The sequence below is a fragment of the Dryas octopetala genome, chromosome 3 (assembly GCF_963921425.1).
Source record: "Dryas octopetala chromosome 3, drDryOcto1.1, whole genome shotgun sequence".
NCBI classification, from domain to species: Eukaryota; Viridiplantae; Streptophyta; class Magnoliopsida; order Rosales; family Rosaceae; genus Dryas; species Dryas octopetala.
In genome coordinates this window covers 5,639,976-5,661,930 of record NC_141368.1, presented here as the reverse complement: position 1 = coordinate 5,661,930, position 21,955 = coordinate 5,639,976, and the positions used below count along the sequence as shown (strand labels likewise).

The following is a 21,955-nucleotide window of genomic DNA, read 5'->3' as shown; positions in this document are numbered from 1 at the left end:
CATTTGGAGATTAAATTTGAAAAAATTTCTAATGGTTTTTGTATTATTGATAACAAATAATACGAGTCAATTTACAATGGTTGATTTGATGTGTTTTTTTATTTATTCATATTTGGGCATATTCGAAATCTTAATTATTTCTTACAAAATGTTATCATATTCATCGTCGTATCATTTGGCATCTAAAATTTAATGTTATAATTATTGTTGTATTGAAAAATTATTGATAACGAATTGCTGAACACTGCCAGCCTAGATAACAAGACGGGAACCAATTCAAAGATAAAGGAAGCTACACGATATAAAAGAAGGTGCACCAATGGCCATGGAGTACCCCATGAAACATGTCAAATTTTCTTGATATAAATTGAAATACCATCCAAATTGATCAAGTAATACCACAACATGAAATAGAATTGTTATACCACTTATTCTTTTACTTGAGAAACATATGGAGTAGAACTGTGTCACACACGGTGGAGGCAAGCAAATTTACAAAAATGCACCTCCACCACCCTTGCATTCTATGCTACACTCTGCACTATTTTTTGGGCACCTCAAGTCTTTTACGAAAATCTTCCTCCATGAGGGGAAGACCCTCGCGCAGCTTGATCTTTGGTTCCCATCCCAGCAGCTCTTTCGCTTTTGTGATGTCCGGTTTCCTCTGGCGAGGATCATCGGGCGTGTTTTCAACCTTTAAAATCTCCACCTTAGGATTGATAAGCTGCAAGTCATGTGACAAGTATTTAGTTTCCCATATAAACTTAACTATTCTCTGAATGAATGCAATTAATCAGCATGCCTTGCTAAACCCTAAACAAGAACAAAGAAAATGAGAGTGAATAGAAAACCTACCTCCTTGACAGTCTCCGCAAGTTCAAGCATTGTAAATTCACCTGAAAATGAAAGCGAGTTAATATTGGCCATAAAATAATACTACTAAATAGCTAAAATGCCTCAAATTTCATATGGTAACCTGGATTCCCAATGTTAATCGGCCCAGTGTTGTCTCCTTCCATGAGTCGAATAAGGCCATCAACCTTCAACATTTAAAATGAAAGATTAATTGTAGAAACGCCTACAAAGACAATTGAATATTTGAATTGTCCACATGAACATGATGCGCTTACCATGTCAGAGACATAACAGAAACTCCGTGTTTGTGTTCCAGGCAATTGAACGGTCAATGGATCATTACTACAGAAATGGACAACATAACAGTTAAAATTGTGTAAAGAAAAACTGATCTCAGACCCGAAAGAGGTGCTGATGAGTAATTATATGAGCATGAAGCAACTACATCTACCCGCGCGGGGGGGGGGGGGGGGAGAGAAAATGTGATAACCCACTGGTTTTAAGCCTCAAATAGTTTATAGAGCCAAAGTAATGCTTTGTAGAACCTACCGGATAGCTTGGGCTATGAAATTGCTCACAACACGGCCATCATCAATATTCATGCGAGGTCCGTAAGTGTTGAAAATCCTAGCAATCCGTATCTCTGAGAAGGACCATTATTTAGTAAGAGAAGACAAAGAACGACAAAAGAAGCAACGCACATCTCAAGAAAGTTATCAAACAAAAAGGAAGCATTAGAAGAAGAAATGTTAGGAGAGGGGACCTATGCCATGCTGCCTGTGATAATCAAACATCAAAGTTTCAGCCACTCGCTTTCCCTCATCATAGCAACTCCTAACTCCTGTAGTATATTTTCCAACACACTATAAATAATTAATATGTGCCACAGTTGACAATGAGAAACCATAGCTCACATTATACCACAGTATAAATTGGGTTACAATTCAACAGAGGAAATTTTAATAGACAAAGGTAAGCCTCACAAAATTAAGAGATAATATAACATATTTTTCTTTGCCTTAGAAAGATCATATATACTCATCCCCTAAAAATCAAAGGTAATGCAGGTATATATTTATAACAATGGTCATCAGTGACTAGAATGAAAAGCCTACCAATTGGATTCACATTTCCCCAATAGCTCTCATCCTGGGGGTGAATAAGAGGATCTCCATACACCTCTGAAGTAGATGTAAGCAAAATCCTGAAATCAATCACCATACTATGAGAAACAAAACGACATCCACATTGGCTATGTCAAAGAAGACAGAACGAAGTCTCAAACCTTGCTCCAACTCGCTTGGCCAGTCCTAGCATATTCAATGTACCGATCACATTTGTCTTTATTGTCTATTACACAAGAAATGTTCATAAATAAGACAATCATTCAACACAAAGATGCAAAAAGAGAAGGGGTGAGGATTGGGAGAAGCTCAGTTACAGCCATTTTCTGATCAACCAAAAAATGAAGGTATCTGAAAACTTGCTATCTCAGTTCCCCTTAACACTATATTTGACTCTTTAATGCTCTCAAATAAACATGGAAGATTCAATAGACACCTTTACAGGATTGTATTTGTAAAAGATTGGAGAAGCAGGGCAAGCAAGATGGTATATTTGATCAACCTCAATTAGCAACGGCTCTGTGACATCTGCATGGATTAAAAGCAATAATTTATCAATAAAACAAAGAATAAATATTCATCTCATCCCCATAACTACTAAAAGACCTAGTGAGCACTGTGATTCTTATCCACAGTGTCCATACTTCATAGACACACTCCTGCGCGCACTCACAAAATTAGACAGAAGCTTTTTCTCTTTTTTTTTTTTTTTTCAATTGAATAGACAGTAGCATCGTTAAAGTAAAAGAAAAAAGGAATTTGGTAATAAGGGGTCAACCCAATAAATGGGCAGCTTTAAGTGGAAAAACTGTGTAAAAATCAGAATATGACAGATTAAAAAGACATACCATGACGAATAAGCTCAAATCTTGGATGACCAATCCATTTCTTCAGGTTGTCCTTCGAGCCAGTGAAGTAGTTATCCGCAACAATCACCTGAAAAACATAACATATACAAAAGTACAGATATGTTATTGAAGCATGAACACTTGGGCATGTAAATTCTAGTTCTGTTTATGACCACACTAACAAAGGTTCACCTCGTTCTTTTCATTTTCCATCAACTTGTCCACTAGGTGAGATCCAATGAATCCAGCTCCTCCAGTAACCAAAATTCTCATATTGGCCTGCCATATAATGAACAAGCATTTAGATATAAAAATTGCCACAAAAATATGGTACAAAACAGCACATTAATAACTGGCCAAACTGTATAAAACAGTTGAAAAGTACAATAAAACTATTTGGCCAGAGATGTTACCTGAAAAAATTTGGCATTTCTTAAAGGAGAAGGGCTTGGTGGTGGCTTTGAAGCCGCTTGGTGATCTCCATTTGTAGCCATCACTCAGATCCTTTGTTCAACTTCTGCACCCCAAACAATCAAAACTTCTACATTTAGATCAAATTCACAAACACCCACATATTATACACTCATATAACATTATTGAACCAACCCTCAACATCAGATTCGGGAAAAAAAAAAAAAAAACCAAAATTATGCAGTAACAGAGTGATATACTTAAAAGTTAAAACTAACAAACCCACAAACTCAAATTCCAAGAAAAGAAGAAGAAGAAGAAGAAAAACAGAGAAGGGTTAAACAACTATAAAAGAAATTGAAGTAAAAAAATAAATAAAATTCTTTCAGGTTTTAAAATCAAAACTCAGATCACCTGACTGTTTAGAGCAATCCCCAATTCCCTAAACTGTTTCTGATACAAGCAAGTGTGGGATGAGAGAGCTTTATATACAGAAGGCAATGGGTCAAACTGAATTTTAAAATAAATAAATAAATAAATGATATTGGGAATTCAATAACCAAGGGAAAACAATCATTTAACAACCAAACTCTACCAAACTGAAGAGAGATGCACAATGCTTCAAAATCACGAAAAGTAGGAAGTCATCAAAGCTTCTCTACAACGAAACTCTACCCCACACTAAAACTTCAGATCTGAAATCTAAATCTCACACTCTCATACATGGTTCTAAAACAGACCCCAAAAAAAAAAAAAAAGATACAGTGATTAAATTTAATTGAAAATAAAAAAATGGTGTTGGTTATCGCTGTAATACCTCAGAGCAAATGAAAACTGGTGCTTCTCTTTCAAGTGAAGCCTTAAAGGTGTGAAATTTTAAGGTTTTTCTTAGACAACATAGAACACCAACATGTAAAACACAGTATATATTGTGTTGTGTTCCAGTATGACCGAAACTCGCGGTGGTTCGAAGATGCGGAGGTTTTAGAATATCGCATCCCACGTCATTACGTATATGCTTCAAAGTTCAAACTCTTGCTCCGTTTTACTATGGGCTGAGTTACACTGTGGTGACCCACACAATATACTCGATAGGCAACAAATGAGAAACCAGCGCTTAGATAATCAAAATAATTCAATGGCTTTCGTTTTCCTATTCATCCCGAAAGTTTTTTTTTTTTTTAATTTTACTTTGCTTTTCTTCTTCTTATGAATAATTTCAGTACAAGTCTATCCAAAATCAAATTATTAATAAAGACAAAATAAAAGTAGCCTCGTACACAAAACATGTCATCATTAACAAAATATGACAGAGAAAAATAATCAATGCAATTCCATTTTAACATCTAATCAATTGTATTTTGTGCTCAATTATATGCTTCTTCAAATCATGAACAGTCAAATCTTGATTATAATTATCGCTTTTCTCAATTTCCTTAATCTCCTCAAATTATGATAGTAATTGAATGATCAAATCATGGGAACAGATGAATATCTATGTCATTCTTAGTTTATTTGAAAGTCGTCCGTAAACATTCTAATTTTTTGCTTAAGTTACCAACACTTTAGGCCCCGTTTAGGATTGTTGTGAAGGACCCAAAAGCTGTTGTGAATGACAATTCTCAATCACCCACAACAGTTTTTGTGTTTGGTAAAAAAATAAAAAAGTGTTTTGCCCCACAATTCTCAACTTCCCACAGCAAAAATAGAAAGCAAGTTTGTAAGTGCTTTTGAAAGCTGCAGTGAATCACAGCAACAATAAAAATTTTATTTTACCTATAATACCCTCATTTTAGTAATTATAAATAGCCACAACAGTTTTACATTACAATTTACCAAACACCTTCATATTGCTTTTTGTACTCACAATACTTTTGAAAATATAATTTACCAAACACTCAACTGATTTACTTCATAGCTGACTTTACTTCACAGCTGCTTTACTTCACAGTCGTTTTTTTTTTCACAACAATCCCAAACTAAGCCTTAGTTCAATAATTCTTAAAAGAAAAATTGATCGTCTAGGATACCAATTTCGATGAACTAAATATTGAGGCATACTCTAAGTATCGATAACCTGAGTAAAGAATTAGAACATTTACATTTGGCCATTGAAGAAGCCAATAATGACATAGAGACCATGTTCGCACATGTGATAAAGAAGATTGAGAGTAATAATGATTATTATCAGTTTTTTATGTAAAATTAACTCACTAATACAAGATAATAATTTTTTTTTTAGTCCAATTAAAAAATAAGGTTAAGAACCTAACCCACGCGCTACAGTGCACTCCCAATTCGGTCCACTTTAATGAAATGCATGCGACATGGAACCCACTGACCACTCGACATTGTTCACCGAGTGCTCGACAATTGTCACTGTCAGATAGTGACAATTATTGCCAATGTGCAACAATAGCTACTTGAATTGCATAAAAATAATATTTATAGATATACCTTATGTATTTTATTACATAAAAATGTCAAAAACTAATAAAACTAATATAAAACACAAAATTCAAACTTATGGAGTCACATACACCCGTTTTATAAAGTGAAAATAACTGTTATTAATTGTCATTGTTCGACAATGGCAATTTGCCCAGTTTTAAAAAAACAATACAAAAAAAAGGCCGAGCACTCGACACAAAAACACAAGAGAAATTTATAACATAGGCTTATTTGTCAAAAAATGAATCTATTTGTCATTGTAGCCTTTTAGGTGAGTTTATTTATGATTATGGACTATAAAATTGACTTTAAAATAATTGACTTTACAAGAAATTAATACACATGAAAAACCAATGACATATATGAAAATAAAAAACTAATCTGTCAGTCACAATAAAGTTTGTTTATTTTTTTTATTTGAGTCATAACAAAGTTATTGAGTAATACTCACTTTTGTGTGACAAAAAAAAATGTCACCCTTAAAACAAAATCAGTTTGTACAAAGTTTTTTATTGCACGTGCTGGAAAAAAAATTCAAATATCAAATTGTTTTGTCAAACAGATCCTTTTATTTTTCTACAAAATAATTCATAAAGCAACAAATATCTAACCATAAAAAAGTTTAATATATCTTTAGGCTTTAGCTTGGGTGGTATGTGAAGTAGGGGTGGGCATTAAGACCGAAAATACCGAAACCATCCCATTTCGTGCCATTCCGTATCATTTGGTCCCATCCCATTTTTTTTTTCAATCCCGTACCGATCCCGTCCCGTACCGATCTTAAACGGGATGGGATCGGTCCTGAAGGTTCAATACCGGGATGATCCCGTCCCGTACCGAACAATTAAAAATTTAATTATTTAATAATTTAATGGGCCCAAATAGGCAAATATCACTAAACCCATTTTATTTTTTAACTTTCAGTCTTTCATCCAAAAACCCAACCCACACCCGCTCACGGCCCAATGGCCCAAGACTCCCAAATGGCTTAACAGGCTAACAATCCTAATTCAGTAACCTATTTCCTAAATGCCTGAAATGAAATCTGAATCACCTCACCTGATCCCTAAAATTCGAAAACACTCAAACAGACTACAGTAATCCACTAATCCCCAATTCTGAAATCTGAATCACTCTCACAGTTTCACTCTCTCAGACTTCAGAGACTCTTCCCAGCGGCCACTCGCCCTCGCAGCCCAACCCTCTCCCAGCGGCCACTCGCCCTCGCAGCCCGACCCTCTCCCAGCAGCCACTCTCCCTCAGTCCCTCGCATCCCACTTCAGATTCAGACGAAGTGCCTCTCGACGAAGTGTCTCTCGCATCCCAACCCTCGAAGCCGTCGCCGTCTCTCATCGTCGCCGTCTCTCGTCGTTGCCGTCGACACAGCCTCTCTCCCCTCGCCGTCGCCACAGCCTCTGGTCATCAAGTCGCATCGCACCACTGCGCGTCGCACCACTGGCAGCCTCTCTCCCCTCGCCGTCGCCATAGCCTCTGGCCATCGCACCAGGCACCAGCTTCTGTCGCCGTCGCACCAATTCAGTTTTTTTTTTTTTAGTTTGGGATGTAATAAGTCATAAGACTTAATTATGTTTTTTAGTTTGGATTTGGTAAATAAGCCATGAGGCTTAATTGTGATTTACTGATTTATGAGTTTATGTTTGAACTTTGAAACTTTGAATATTTGAATTGTTGAAGTTTATGTTGTATTGTTGTTTTTTTGAATTGTTGAATAATTGGTTGAATTGTTGAAGTCTTGAAGATGAATTTTCAATTTTGAATAAAAACAGTTTATTACTTGAATTCTTGTTTTATTTGTATAGTTGAATAAAAATAGGTTATGTTTATTGTTTACAGGTTATTATTTGAAGATGAATTTTGAATAAAAATTGAATAATTAATTTTTTATTATTTTTTTGTTTGGGATCGGGATGGTACCGAACCCGTACCGAATCACTTTGGTACGGGACGAGATGGTACCATAATCCCAAACCTCCATCCCATCCTGTACCGATCCTGAACTCAAATCATGAGATGGGAACGGGATGAGGTAAGTCCCATCCCCCTCCATCCCGTGCCCACCCCTAATGTGAAGCATGGGATAATTACTGCTTTACTGAAATTAGGCAGCTAGTAAAGTTAGTAGATTGACAGAAGAAATTGCCACGTCAGATAGGGATAAAGTAGTAATTAGGGTCAAGCGGACGTACATGGAAAGTCTGTGAACGTCCACGCAGAAGAGTTATCCGCAGCGTCAGATCCAACGCATCGCGTTTGACTTCATCATCTTAATGACCAAACTGGCAAGCAATGTTGTTCGGCATAGAATTGTACTGAAGAAGTTTGAATAAATACCTTTTATTGTCAAAGAATGAACAACCTTGTGGCTGTAGTTTAGTGGTAAGAATTCCACGTTGTGGCCGTGGAGACCTGGGCTCGAATCCCAGCAGCCACATTTTTTTTTCTTAATTTTGTAATTTGTTTTTTAATCACATTCCAAATGACCGCTATGGACGGCCCATATCTTTATATTTCATGGACCAAATCCGGGGTCAGAACTTGTCTTTTGCCTAATTGGGCCGGAGCGAGAAGGTTGAATAAAAAAGCGGTTCTTCGTCGTCTCTTTACTCTGCGTCTCTACTACTATTCGAAGTTCGGTTTTGGCACTGAAGATCTGCGGTTTTGGCACTGAAGATCTGCTCGCGGCTTTTGGCGTTTTCCCGTCTGAATCTTCAGAAAGGTACGCCCACTCCACTTTCGTATGTCTAGTATTCTGATGAACACTCACTTTCTTATCGCTTATGATCTTAGAGCATGTATTTGGAATTACGTTTTTTTCTTCATTTCTCTGTTGCTGTCTGTGTAAAACCCTAGCACTTTGGTACGTTTTTCATTTTTGTCTGATGCGCATGGAACCGAGATTCATAAATTGTTTAAAACTTGAGCAAACAATACATGACGATCGCATAGCGGAGTGGATATCGCATTAGACTCCGGATCTAAAGGTCGTGGGTTCGAATCCCACTGCGATCGTGTTGCCCTTTTTACATATTTCCATTGTTTTTTTTTGGGTCTGAAAGTTTGGATAAGTTAGAGTTAAGTTCGTCACTGGAAGACAATTTAGAGTTTTGTTTTATTTGGGGTAGAAAAAATCTATATACATTTCTTGGTTCAAGTTGCTTGTTGGGTTTTTGTTGCTATTGTACATTTGACAAGAACTCTTTGTGGCTGATATATTTTAATGGGTTGGACTGTTGGAGAATTTGGTAGCTTTAACTTCAACAGAAAGCTAGAGCTTTCATTCTTTTAAGGAAGTGGAAGATAAATATGATTCAAAAGGTGATGGTTACCATTTATCAAGTTATTCTGGACATAGATGTATCACAACATTAAGGTATCCAGGGAAAGTGATACTGTTTTTGTTGATGCTAGGTATAGAAAAAGAGTGGGAATATTCACTTGAGATGAGATTAGAAAGTCTCTTTTTTGGTACAATCAAGATATGTTCACACTAAGAGATGGAAGATGCCTATTTTCATTGGTGATTGGTGAATTTTTATTAACAAGCAATGGGCCATTAGTAGTCAAATAATGTTAGGTATGATGTAGCATGTCAACGAGCATTGCGTGCTTGCTCTGCCTTCTTGTTTACTGCAGCGCTTGCTTGCACTAAGTGCCCTGTAATTGGTGAGAGTATTATCTTAAAATATCTTGATTAGTAAATGAGACAACATGGAATACTGAAAGCAGCTTTTAGTTTGCCATTCTACACTGAAAATGGAGGGTTTTTATGGTTGGAGACGGTTCAGATTCGGAGAATCAGAGTAGAGAATCCACTCTAAATACAATTTAACATGTTTCTCAACAATTAGAAGCAGAAAATAGGAAATGATATGATTGAATATATTCACCCAAAAGAGGGCTAATAGAGGAATATATTCACAGTGACTGCAGATGCCTCTGCTCATGGTTTGATGTTTGCTATGAAGCAAAGTGCCTTTGCACCTTATCAAGATTTATGTAGATATGTGATTAGTTTAGAATTTGGGTAAATTGTTTTGGAGAATATTTAATAGAAAATTGATATCTGACCATTTCTTCTCAGACCTCATTTGCTTTGTTTTTCACCGTGTAAATGGGCGTTAGAAGATATATAGACCTGACCCTTCTATATGTATTTTTGGTGGTGTGCATGTAATTGACGCACCAAGGTTGATCACCATGATAAAGTTTTTTTTTTTCTCTCTTTCCCCCCTTTGTAGTTCTATATTTTTCTTTCTTGTCTTCTAATCTAGAAGAAACTTGACTGCTATGCATAGATTTGAGTGTATACCTTCTAACAGCGGTGAGGTTTTGTTATGGAAGCCAGTATAACTTATATTTGACTATAATAGATTGTGCTGCAGTTTAACATGAAATATCTTTAGATTATTTGACTCTGGAATATATTTGACTGTAATAGATTGTGCTGCAAGCCTGAAAATGTGCATTGTCGATACAAATGTGGTATTTCGTACTGTAATACTAATTCATTGGATTGTGTTTGTTTTCCCACAGATGTTTGATGATCAAGACCTGGGGATTGTTGCCAACTTTCTTGGCATGTTTATATTTCTTCTGGTGATTGCTTATCATTACGTGACGGCAGACCCAAAGTATGAAGGAAACTGAAAATCTGGTATTGTATTTGTTAATGGAGAGACCCTATGTACTCCCAAAAGAACATAGATGATACATGTATCATTTCAATTTTGTTAGCATTACCTAAACTAGAAGTTTGGTCGAACCAAAACTTTTGCTAATACTCTTTCTAATGATCATCTTCCTATTATGTCCAATCTCATTACTGATACCATATGCACTTGTCTTTGATTGATACCTAATCATAATGATACTGATACTGACACTGATGCATGTGAGCCTCATTGTAGAATCTACACGCATCTACGATTGAAAGTCGTCGTCGGGGAATGGTCACTGTCCTAAGCAAAGCTCATTATATGTTTATTGATGTAAGATGTAGCTTATTAGTCCACTACACAAGGTCCTCTATTGTCATGAACTGAAAAAGACTCTTTAACTAACATCACTCAGTCTTCAACATAGTTGGTACCCAATGAAATCAGTTTTCTACATGAAGAACGGTCTTAGGTTGTCTTAGTGTTATTTTTTATGTTGTGAGAAGTTCTCCAATGTGCGGCCATAAGTATAACTAAACCATGCAAAGCAAGTGAAGCCCATCAAATTAGTAGTAGTAGTAGTAGTTAGCTATGCATAAAGAATACAAGACTCTACTATACACACAGCCCATTAGCGTGGTCACGCACACACACGAATACACAACGGAAAAATAGCTAGTCTACAACACCCACTGACCCCACACCCCATCAACCAAATCCGTCCAAAATAAATCAGAGTACGGCACACAGTAAAAATTCAACACCCTGACGCACCCAATTATTCTCCCTCCCTATTCTACTTCATTCCCTCTCTCTCTCTCTCTAAAGATGAAAACGAGAGCCCTTGATTATGAAACAGGCGACCCGAAAACCCGAGAGCAGAGACGAAATGCCCAGGAACAGAAACCCGGCAAATCCCAATGCGATCGCGATGTCCGCCTGTATACAGAACGTGTTCCACGTCGTACACGTGTCCATCCGTTTTAAAACTCTGGCCAACGCCGTTCCCGCCGAGTCCGCAGACAGTAACAGGTAGGCGAACACCTACAGGATCATCGCTCTCGAATGAGTCTCGTTTTAAAATTTAAAAAATTAAAAACCAAAACTGAGACTGAGAGACTGTGTTGAACCTGGTCGTGGCCGAAGTCGAACCAGACCTGTAAGACCTCGCTGAAGAGAGTGGCTCCTCTGGAAATTTCCCAAACCGAAGCTACCATTTCGAAGAGGGAGTAGAGAGCCACTATTGCATTTGCTCCGACCACCAATCTGTCCATGTTTTTCGAATCACTTGAGGTAAATATGGAGTACTGTTTGGTTACTCAGAAAATGCAGCAAAATCGCACAAAAACAAATTCCTATTCTTTAATTTCTTGTTGTGGAAACAGAGTTTCACAGAATTTCGAAAAAGTCTGGTCTATTTTTGTTTTGTTTTCGAAGAAGAATTCACTTGAATTTAAAGAAAAATTTGAAAAATTGAGCAAAACAGCGCCATTAAATTAAGAAAGAAAGGAACAAATTTGAATTCCACTACTTTTCTGGGCAACCAAACGGGGTGAAATAAGAAAAATGTTGAGGAATTTGGAAATATGAATAAACATTAGTTACCTGAAGGCGTCGAAATGGTACCAGCGAGGGGAGTTGGGGCCGCTGCGAGAGGTGGTGAGCATGAAGATGAAGGAGGCGAGAGAGAAGCAGAAGGAGGCGAGGCGAAAGACGAGGATGAGGTAGTTGAAGCGCCTGAGCTTCTGTAGGGCGACGGTGGAGTGGAAAGGATGATGATGATGGGTTGGGATCGTGTACGGCGCCGCCGCCGCCTCGCCGTTACGGGTAGCAGAAGCAGCCATGTGAGGCTGAGGGGAGCGCATGGTTTAATTAGTGCTGCCTTGTTGGCGGTGGAGACGTTGAGAGTGCCAAGAAATAATCATGAGGGAGAGGGAGAGGGAGAGTGTGGGTGGAGGAGTCACGGGAGAGAAGGCGAGACTTCCATGGGAATTGAGATAAGGCCTCTCTCACTCTCTCAGTCTCAGTGAAAGGAAAGAAAATGAGAGGGAAAGTGTGTGTGTGTGTGTGTAAAAAGAGAGATAAAGAAAAGCTAAAAAGGGTGTGTTTTAGAAAGCCAGACAGCAGCAGGAAGCCTGTGGGGTCTGTTTTTCTCTTTCCTTTTCTTTTCTTTTTGCTTTTTTTGTTTTTTTGTTTTGGTTTCTCAGAACATCTTTTTGGTTTCAAACTTAGATAATCTTATGGGTTAAAGCTTAAGGCCCCATACATGCCATAAGAGAATCTTGCCTGCCTGCAACACCTCTTTTCACATCCAATCCCCAATCCTTATCTGGCCAATGAGGCCATGAACAAAGAAAGGCCTTTAAATCAAAACCTGTAGGCTGTACCATGCAAAAGCAATCAATGTAAAACCTGTTTGAATTATTGTACTATACAGTATACATTACTGAATTAAAATGCTTTTAATAATTTTCATGCTTATCGTGTTTAAGCCTTAAGGGGGTTGACTTCAATGAAAATCCCGTGACAACATCTTTTAATCTGTAGAGACCATTTCCATGAAATCTGCTGATCAATCCATATCATATCATATGCCACCAACTCTATCCTTTCACATTCTTCTCTTGTCAACAAATCTATGATCCCCATATCTCCCTAGTCCCAACAATCTACAAAGGGGATGTTAGATAGTGTTTGTTTCCAAGTTTAAGCATTTGAGAATGAGTATAAGATTCTTTTTTTAGATGGGTCGGTGATATTGGCCTATGGAAAACCTTTACCAATTGTACATGTTCACATACCAAATTTTGTTCAATTTCGTTTCAAGCAGTGTTTGATCTGAGTCTATTGTCACAAAAAATTTCAGGGGTACCTCAACTACATATTTTTTATTTATGTTGTGGATCAACACCAACAACTGCTTTTGTTTTTAAGACTACTCCAAGATCAATATCCAAAAACAGTTGCCCATAATCAAAACGGAAGTTGGGCCCATTGAGTGTCCGGTGTCCCGAATGAGCGAAGATGAGTCCATAAAGATTAAAGCAGCCTATGTTTGTTCGTCAACAACCCAAATATTTGACAATGCTCAACTCATCAGTTCAGTACACAACCTTCAAGCAAATATTTCAAACCTGTAATGAACTGGGGTCCAATCCCTTTGAATCAATGATGGTGGGGTTCCAAAATGAACAATGAAAATGCAGTTTAATTACTAGGTCAATCATAATTCCATATTGACTTTTCAAACTAGAGGGCTTCTAGAAATATGAAAAAGGAAGCAAAAAGAGTAGGAGATAATATTCCAAACCGAACACAAAACCAGGCCCAGTTGCCCAGTAACCTTTGTATTACGAAGCCATAGAAGAACGTCAAGAAACTGAAAAAACCACAGAGCAAAAAAAAAAAACAACAATATCTGCACAAATACAACAAAAACAAAATATATGCCTTGTATAAAAATCCAAATTCTCATGACTGAAATGGTGCATCAACAGCTGTTTCATTGAATGGAAGAAGGGTCTAGTTAAAAACAAAAGTATTTCTGGCCGCATGATATATAGTGATGTAATGAGCTATAACATTTCTCGTGACTTTCTAACACAACGACCAACTTTCTTCCTGAACTCGTCCCTACTTTCTCTCCATTCTTTCTACAACACACAATCAACAAAATTAAAAAATATGTCAGCAAATGAACAACCTAATATATAAAATATAAGCTAATAAGATAAGCTATATATGTGCATCACCAGTAAATCAACGGTTTAATAACCACATCCAAGCCTGAATGGCATGTTCGTATGTCCTTTATTATGAAGTACAGCAAAGCTGTTTAAAGTTCAAGCTATGTTTCTGTACAAAGTGTTCTGCAAAATGAGAAAATTGCGAGCAATTTTAAAGCCTAAAACATTATTTTTCAAGAAAGAAGAGAGTGGACTAAGAAGGGCAGTACCAACGCAAACATTGGCATATATATGATCACTCAAATCTCTTACCCAGAAGCCGTTAATTGTAAGAACTATTGAAGACCCCCACAAGATATATCATCAACCAAGCACCGACTTCCAAATCAAAGGATTTTGTACATTAACGGCTTCTGGGTAATAACCATCTTTGTTTCTTCCTTATACCCGTTTGTCCAGTTCAATTGAAATCCTTGATGTGCATGTTTGTATGTATAGAAACTAAGCTATGCTTGAAGCATATGTCAAACTTATAATCATTTCAACACAAGAAAGAATGTATTAAACTAGAGATCATACCAACTAGTTAGTTATAACCTAGTAAACCAAAAAAAAAAAAAAAACATTGGAATTACTTTAGTTTAGGTCCAACAATGGACGAGAGACATATATTACATCAAATTTTACATCAAATTGACTAGAATGTTGCATCAAATTTTTTGATTGAAAACACAATAAGCACTATATATTGCTAGAATTGTCTATCTCCTCTCTCAAGCTTGTTGCCTTGTTGCCACCCAAGATTGAAACAATACTATGCACATAAACAACAGCTGCAAACTACAAAGGGGATATTAGATAGTGTTTGTTTCGCAGTTTAAGCATTTGAGAATGAGTATAAGATTCTTTTTTTAGATGGGTCGGTGATATTGGCCTATAGAAAATCTTTACCAATTGTACATGTTCACATGCCAAATTTTGTTCAATTTCATTTCAACCAGTGTTTGATCAGACTCTGTTGTCACAAAAATTTTCAGCACCTCAACTACGTATTTTTTATTGGGACCTGGATCCTCTATTAGGCTTCTTTCTGAAGAAATCTAGGCATTCATCTCAAAATCAATTGGCAATGAGAGGAGTAGCCCAAATTCTTATAAGCCACTAGCAAGGCCCTCACATCTTCAATGTGAGATTTCTCTCAACACGCTCCCGCACATGTGGCGTCATTTAAGCCTAACACGTAGACAATTTATATTGAGTGACGTGTGAGCACGTGTGGCCGTTAGGCGCATCACGTGGATAACATGCTCTGATACCATGAAGAAATCTAGGCATCCATCTCAAAACCAATTGCCAATGAGAGGAGTAGCCCAAATCCTTATAAGCCATTAGTAAGGCCCTTACATCTTCAATGTGAGATTTCTCTCAACACTTTCTACCAGACTCATACCAGACTTTAAATTCTAGCGGTTCAAAAATATTCAACGGTTACATCATGCCACATCATTAAAAGGTACTTTGCTTTTAGACAAAACACAAAGTAAAAAACAAACGTCGTCCCCTCTCTTTTCTTCTTCATGATTCTCTGGTGCGCTTGATGGTTGGAATGCATAGGTGAGATTTGTGGTAGATTTGAGGACTATGGTGGGTAGGCTTGAGAAATATGCTGCGTTTTGGGTAGGCGGTGATGGTGCATTAATCTAATTATGATTTTCAAAATTAATTTTGGCGAGAAGGGCTTGTAAATTTGTTCTTCAATCTCTCTTGAATGGTCAAACTTTGCTAAAAGTTTTCTTTATTTTGTGGGTGGGTTTGGTGAGAAGAAATATTTTTGGGACTGTTGGTGTCTGAACTGAGCGAAAAGGCTTGGAAGGGAAAGATCATTACTTTCAATTAGGGATGGACATAACTCGATGCAACCTGACCAACCCGACCAACCCAACCTCAAATGGGTTGGGTTGGTCTGGTTTCTAACACCCAATTTAGAGAGGTCAATTCATAACCCAACCAACTTGACCTCAAATGGGTTGGTTAGCGGATTGAGGTTCCAAATAACCGATCAAACTCGACCCAACTCGACCTATAAATAAATAAATTCAATTAAATATTCATATGTCTAGTTTCTCATCTCGCCTTGTTTAGAATGGTTAAAGGCTCAAAGCAATGGGAACTTATCTCACCTTCCCTAGTTTCATGGCCTACGTTATTTAATATCATAATAATTTAATATTAATCTTTCACATGGCTTTGTTCTTTAATATATATTAATATTAATGTTTCACATATCTGGTTTTCTTGTTTTACTTGTGATTATAAATGTTCCACTGTAAAAGCAGGCATGCACTGAATTGAGTTCATGTGTAGAAAACAGAGACATATTAATTTTATAACTTAAAGAGATCGAGTTTCATTCATTTTTTATTTGGGCCTAAATTTTAATTGTATTTTGGGCCAAGCCCAAACTGATCAAACCGACCAACCCAACTCGACTTTAATTGGTTTGGTTTGGTTCACACTTTTATTAGGTTGATTTGGTTTGAAAAATCACCAACCCAAAGGCAGTGGTTTGATCTACGGTTTGGCCTCCACTACAAGAAATGTGTGGGCAAATGCCACCCTCCTTTGCAACTAGATTCCCTTAAGTTTCTATTGTCTACTTGGATTGTCAAAACTCACATATTTATTGTTGACTATGTTATGCCACACCAAATAAGTGGTTTAAGAGCCACTAATATTATTTGGGATTGCCTTAAGTGTGGTTTAGTGTATAAAGCAACAAAGAAGGGCTTTAGTTACATAGTGTAACCAAAATAGAAAGGGTGGTTAATTGGTGGCAAAGATAAAGTTGTCATATGTGCAACTTTCCCACCCCAATTTCAATCAAATTTGCAATAGTGGGAAGCTTTAAGTGTAGTTATTCATTTGTGGAAATTCTTTAAGAATAGCAGCCCATTTACAGTTTAGTTCCAAATTTCCAATTTACAATTATATTTAAATTTTGAAAAAATAGTAGAACTTCAAAACCTGTCACTTTGCCACCCAACCCTCGCAACTACCAGCTTAAATGTGGCAGAGGGGTGGCAATTTGGTTAGCCTACTATTAAAGAATTTATAGTAGTGGCTGGAGGCTTAATACCTAACAAAAACTTTTAGTGAGCATTGCCCATTTTCTGGTGTATACACAACCTTCAAGCTAAAACTATGAATTCTGGGCGAGTACTGGGTTCACTTAATCACTTCCCTGCTTTCCTCCAACATAAGGGGGTTCCTATAGTTGTGATCGTCCTCCACTAGAGTCGGGTTGGCATCCTGGCTCTCCAGCTCAACACACATCCAAGTATTAGCGAGTGCTGAAAACCAAAAGAAAGAACCAGAAACCATATTTTTTTTGGCCAATAACCAGAGTCCATATTAATCAATAAAAAAAATATAAGAAAGACAATTTGACAAATCTATACTTACACATTAAATCATGAGGTCGGCTGTGGTTGTAAAAATTCCTAAGCCTTTGCATGAGGAGGACTCTGCATGAAAAAAACAGCCCCAGGAAGAAAATAAAGGCACAAGATATGCCTATTGCAATTATACCTCTTGTAGGTAAGCCACCCTTCTTCCAAACCACTTGACAATCAGCCAACATGGGAGCACCACACAACCCTCTGTTACCATAGAGACTGTCAAAGAAAAATAGTAGCTCAATGGTTAAATATACAACAAAAGGCTACATTCAAGATTTATCTTAACCAATTCAGTGTTAAGAGCATAAATTAAAATGGAGGAATACAAGCATATATTGAGAACTCACACTTCATCACAATTTGAAATAACATATCAAAAGGAGTAATTAAGCATATCAAATTAAATTATGACATACTTGATGGTTCCACTTCCACCATGAACAACAATGGAATATAGGTCCTCTGGTACTCGACCTTCCAGAGAGTTGTTGTTTAATAGTCTGATAACAGAGAACGCTGTATTAACAATAAAGCAATAAACACATGAATAGCATAAGAACAAAGCACATAATGTTTCTTTTACACTGTTCTTTGTCTCTGTGCAGAGGAGGGGGAGGGGGAAGAGGCTAGTTAAAGGGAGTGACCCTACTTTATATCAAATATTAGCTTAAAAAGTAGAAATATCAAATATGTAAAATATTTGCATTTTGACAAGACTAGTAACAAAAACATAACATGTATTACAGTGCCAATACAAGCAGATCACTTACAGAAGGTGGAGGTTTGACGTGGCCAAACTCTCAGGTATAGGCCCAGTAAATCGATTGTTTGACAAGTCCCTACGTAGAGCAATGAACAAACAATAAATAATGACACTGAATCATGCAACCGATGAGAGAACAAGTTAGGACTTAGGAGGGTTCCTGAAACTACCTTACACAACAAGGGAAATTAAACAGAACATACCTTACACAACATATTAAGATAAAATAGCATTAACATTGGCATGGAAGGAAAAGTAGCAAGACTTACAGCCTTATGAGAGATATTTGGCCTAACCCAGATGGTAATGTGCCCTCCAAAGAATTAGAACTTAAGTTCCTGTAATTTTATTTAAAAGAAACAATATGAAATTTTATCCAAAATATGTTGAAATTAACTATGGATGATATCCAGTAAATGTTAGTTTTGCAGCTGATACTTACAGGGTTACCAAGTTTGGCAATTGACTGATCTGGACACTGATGTATCCCTTCAAGCCTTGACTTCCAAGATCACTGAAACAATGATATAATTATCAAACAGGTAATGCATATGGTCTAAACCTAAAGGTATCAAATAGCAGACAACTTACATTTCAGAGATGACAAGGGCACTTTCATTCTCATTGAGCAGGCAAGTAACCCCCACCCAAACATTCGACTTAGGAGCACAGGGATCGCCATTCCATCCCATTCGATCAGGAACACCAAGGGATTTCTTCAGAGCTTGCATGGCATTCACTGCAAAATAAATAAACAACATGCTTCACAATTCATGCACATCCACTACATTTCATTTCATGTAAATCAAACGATTCACAACAATTAACTCAATTAATACCTTGTTCGGGAACCGTTGTCACGTCAGCTGGGACCAGGGCGTAGTTCTCGAGCCCACTGATCACCACTGAACCTACCACCGAGACAAGCCTCACGCTCAAATCGCTATCGTCCAAGCCTTTGACAATATAATGCCAGTCATATGCGGTGAAGCTCCCGACCTCGGAGTATATGTCAACGGATTTGACATAAATGTTATTAATAAAAATGTTGAAGACCCGTTGCCCCGGCTTGGTCACGTTCGAATCGATCTCTGCGAAGTGGAACCAAAGCAAGTATTTATACTTCTCGTCCACTGTAAATCCATACTCCAATTCTCCGCCGCCTACAGCCTTCGTCACGGATTGATACAGTATCATCGGAAAAAAATTGGGGGCTTGGACCGCGTTGGTAATTGGGTTTTCTGTGGATATGGCTTCGACTGGGGTATCGTTGTCAAAGACTCTGAAATCTGAGTCGGATTGCCAGTACCGGCCGAATAGATCGGTCTCGTTGCTGAACCCGGGGCCCAACGGATGAGAGCCGCAGGTTAATCGGGCAAAATTGACGAGGATGAATTTCCGGCCGATCGATACCGCCCCGTACGACGCCGGATCGACCTGAAATAGCTGGAGCGACCCGATGACGGGGGGGTCGGTGGTCACGCTGTGGAGGCAGACATCGGCTTGCCCGTCGGATATAAAGACGAAGATGTCGTTGTAGGCGCCGGTTCGGGCAAAGTCATCGGGCCAAGGGGAACGCCATTGGATGACCACTGTGCCCTCGACGGAGGCGTCGAAGGAGGGGGGGTGGGACTTGCCATCATAGTTGGCGTAGACAGTGAATGTGCGAAGGAGAAAGCGGCCCGACGGCACCGGGATTCCGTAGCAGTTCTCTTTGCCGTATGAGAGTGGGAAGTAGCGGAGGGTCCTCTCATGACGGAAGAGGAAGAGTATGGGATCGGAGACGATGGAGGTGGCGCCGAAATGCACGAGGCCGTTAAGGCGTTAACCACCATTTGTTCATTTAATTCTGAGATCATCTTCCCGCTAATCTCACTCTCACTAGTCACTCCCACTCTGCGCCTTTACTCTTTCTTTACTTTGTTTCTTCTCCCTCCGAGTCACAGCAAATAGCAATGGCGGCAATGTTGTTCCTCCTTACTATATCTCTCTTCTTCTCCTCCTCCTTTTCCTCTCCTCCTCGCTATGGTACTCTCTCCAAATTACTCAATTACTGTAACTCTACCTTTCACTGCACTAATTAACACTTATCTCTCTCGCAGCACTGTCGGAGATCCACTTTGTTTTGGTTGCGTCGGTGTAGTCGGTGGAGCCACCGCAGTCTAGGTTGTACGAGAGTGCTGCGAGAGAGATAAGTGTTAATTAGTGCAGTGAAAGGTAGAGTTACAGTAATTGAGTAATTTGGAGAGAGTACCATAGCGAGGAGGAGAGGAAAAGGAGGAGGAGAAGAAGAGAGATATAGTAAGGAGGAACAACATTGCCGCCATTGCTATTTGCTGTGACTCGGAGGGAGAAGAAACAAAGTAAAGAAAGAGTAAAGGCGCAGAGTGGGAGTGACTAGTGAGAGTGAGATTAGCGGGAAGATGATCTCAGAATTAAATGAACAAATGGTGGTTAACGCCTTAACGGCCTCGTGCATTGTAAATCGTAAATTCCTTTACGTCTTCCTCACGTGCATTGGTAAATCGTACAATCACAAAGACAAAGAGTGCTGTTTGGTATTCCACCCAAATTTTGTTTGGTTTAAAATTTGAAAATTTCAAAAAAAAATTTTGAATAAGATACCAAACATGTTGGTTTTCCCTCTCAAGTCTCAAAGTCTCAACCACGAAAAAATTGAAAAGCTTATGAGAGTATAAGATGTAGAGCATAAACTTGATTTTATATACATAGCCCAAGTCCCTTTGTTTTCTCATGCCTTGTAAACAAAATTTCCTTCAAATTCAAGTACTCTTTCATGCAGTGAATTGGAAAACTATTCCTTGAAAAAGCAATAACCCAATTTCTGCATGGCATCAAAAGTAGCAAAATGGTTGCTGATTAATAAGATTACTTATTGCACTAAGGTCTTCCACAATCTAGCCTGAATTTGATTCCCAAATTCATTTTTTAGGTATAAAATAGGTTTAGTTTAGTTCTAATGGGCCTGAATGTGATCTCCATAATTTTTTGAGATCTAAAAACTATCCCCAATTTTGGGTATAGATTATACCCAAAACCAAATTAAATAGTTGACCCACCAACAAATAAAAGCTATTAAATGGTTGGCCCATCACCAAATTAAATGGCTGGCCCACCAATAAATAAATGAGTTAAATATTAATATTCTCATATTTGGGCTCAACACCATTGTGTTGGTGATCCTCAAAATCTATATTTTTACACTTTTTGATACCCAAAATTGATTTGGGTATTGGATATTTAGGGTACAAAGTCAAGGTTTTAGTTGGGTACATTCTAACATAATAATATCGCACCAAAAATTGTGTAAGCACTATTCTACCTCATCATCTGAGCATTATTCCATAATTCATTTAGTTAGGGCTTAATTATCGATTTATCATTCAAAACTGTAACTCATTCTCACATTGTCACCTGAAAATTTTGTTGTCTCAGATTACTACTTGTAACTTACATCTGTGTCCCATTTTACCTTGTTGCATGAACAAATCCGTTAAAAATGCTGACATGGCCGTTAATGCTAACGTGACACGCTGAATGTGCGCCACGTGTCACATCTTTGCTTTTATTTTTGAATTTTTGAATTTTTCCTATTTCTATAAACTTTGAAAATTAATTAAAAATAGCTCTGAACTCAAAAAAATACACGAAAATTCCTACAG

The 21,955-nt window shown here is 37.7% G+C and overlaps 3 protein-coding genes, 2 non-coding genes and 1 pseudogene across 7 annotated transcripts; 3 read left to right on the top strand and 3 right to left on the bottom strand.

The window, feature by feature from the left end:
- Positions 1-312: 312 nt before the first annotated feature.
- Positions 313-4,241, bottom strand: LOC147290053 (UDP-glucuronic acid decarboxylase 5). Of its 2 annotated transcripts, XM_086236899.1 has the most exons (14): positions 4,056-4,241; positions 3,653-3,691; positions 3,241-3,344; positions 3,020-3,106; positions 2,828-2,915; positions 2,416-2,507; positions 2,141-2,205; positions 1,971-2,059; positions 1,619-1,696; positions 1,405-1,498; positions 1,131-1,197; positions 977-1,040; positions 856-896; positions 313-724 (listed from the first exon to the last, which is right to left on the bottom strand). In XM_086236899.1, the coding sequence occupies exons 3-14, from the start codon at positions 3,319-3,321 to the stop codon at positions 542-544; spliced, it is 1,029 nt and encodes a 342-aa protein (XP_086093025.1). In that variant the 5' UTR covers positions 3,322-3,344; positions 3,653-3,691; positions 4,056-4,241; the 3' UTR covers positions 313-541. The 2 variants fall into 2 exon arrangements, with proteins under 2 accessions (XP_086093025.1, XP_086093024.1); XM_086236898.1 differs by lacking the exon at positions 3,653-3,691.
- Positions 4,242-8,069: 3,828 nt separating this feature from the next.
- TRNAH-GUG (transfer RNA histidin (anticodon GUG)) lies at positions 8,070-8,141 on the top strand. The gene has a single exon. It is a non-coding gene; the product is annotated as a tRNA-His (tRNA).
- A 95-nt stretch (positions 8,142-8,236) lies between these two features.
- On the top strand, positions 8,237-10,524 carry LOC147290050 (dolichyl-diphosphooligosaccharide--protein glycosyltransferase subunit 4A pseudogene; annotated as a pseudogene). The gene is made up of 2 exons (XR_015121352.1): positions 8,237-8,426; positions 10,244-10,524. The product of XR_015121352.1 is annotated as a dolichyl-diphosphooligosaccharide--protein glycosyltransferase subunit 4A pseudogene (transcript).
- On the top strand, positions 8,647-8,719 carry TRNAR-CCG (transfer RNA arginine (anticodon CCG)). Its single transcript has one exon. It is a non-coding gene; the product is annotated as a tRNA-Arg (tRNA).
- A 414-nt stretch (positions 10,525-10,938) lies between the features above and the next one.
- LOC147290049 (CASP-like protein 4C1) lies at positions 10,939-12,419 on the bottom strand. Its single transcript, XM_086238299.1, has 3 exons — positions 11,971-12,419; positions 11,496-11,631; positions 10,939-11,409 (listed from the first exon to the last, which is right to left on the bottom strand). Exons 1-3 carry the CDS (start codon positions 12,228-12,230, stop codon positions 11,188-11,190), a joined length of 618 nt encoding a protein of 205 aa, XP_086094425.1. The 5' UTR covers positions 12,231-12,419; the 3' UTR covers positions 10,939-11,187.
- A 4,604-nt stretch (positions 12,420-17,023) lies between these two features.
- On the bottom strand, positions 17,024-20,072 carry LOC147290048 (receptor-like protein 4; the record flags this gene model as incomplete). Its single annotated transcript, XM_086234956.1, has 8 exons — positions 17,024-17,401; positions 17,514-17,725; positions 17,926-18,009; positions 18,280-18,348; positions 18,542-18,610; positions 18,715-18,786; positions 18,864-19,011; positions 19,112-20,072. Coding segments are annotated over 8 exons (1,740 nt in total), but the record flags the coding sequence as incomplete, so codon positions are not given.
- Positions 20,073-21,955: the final 1,883 nt, after the last annotated feature.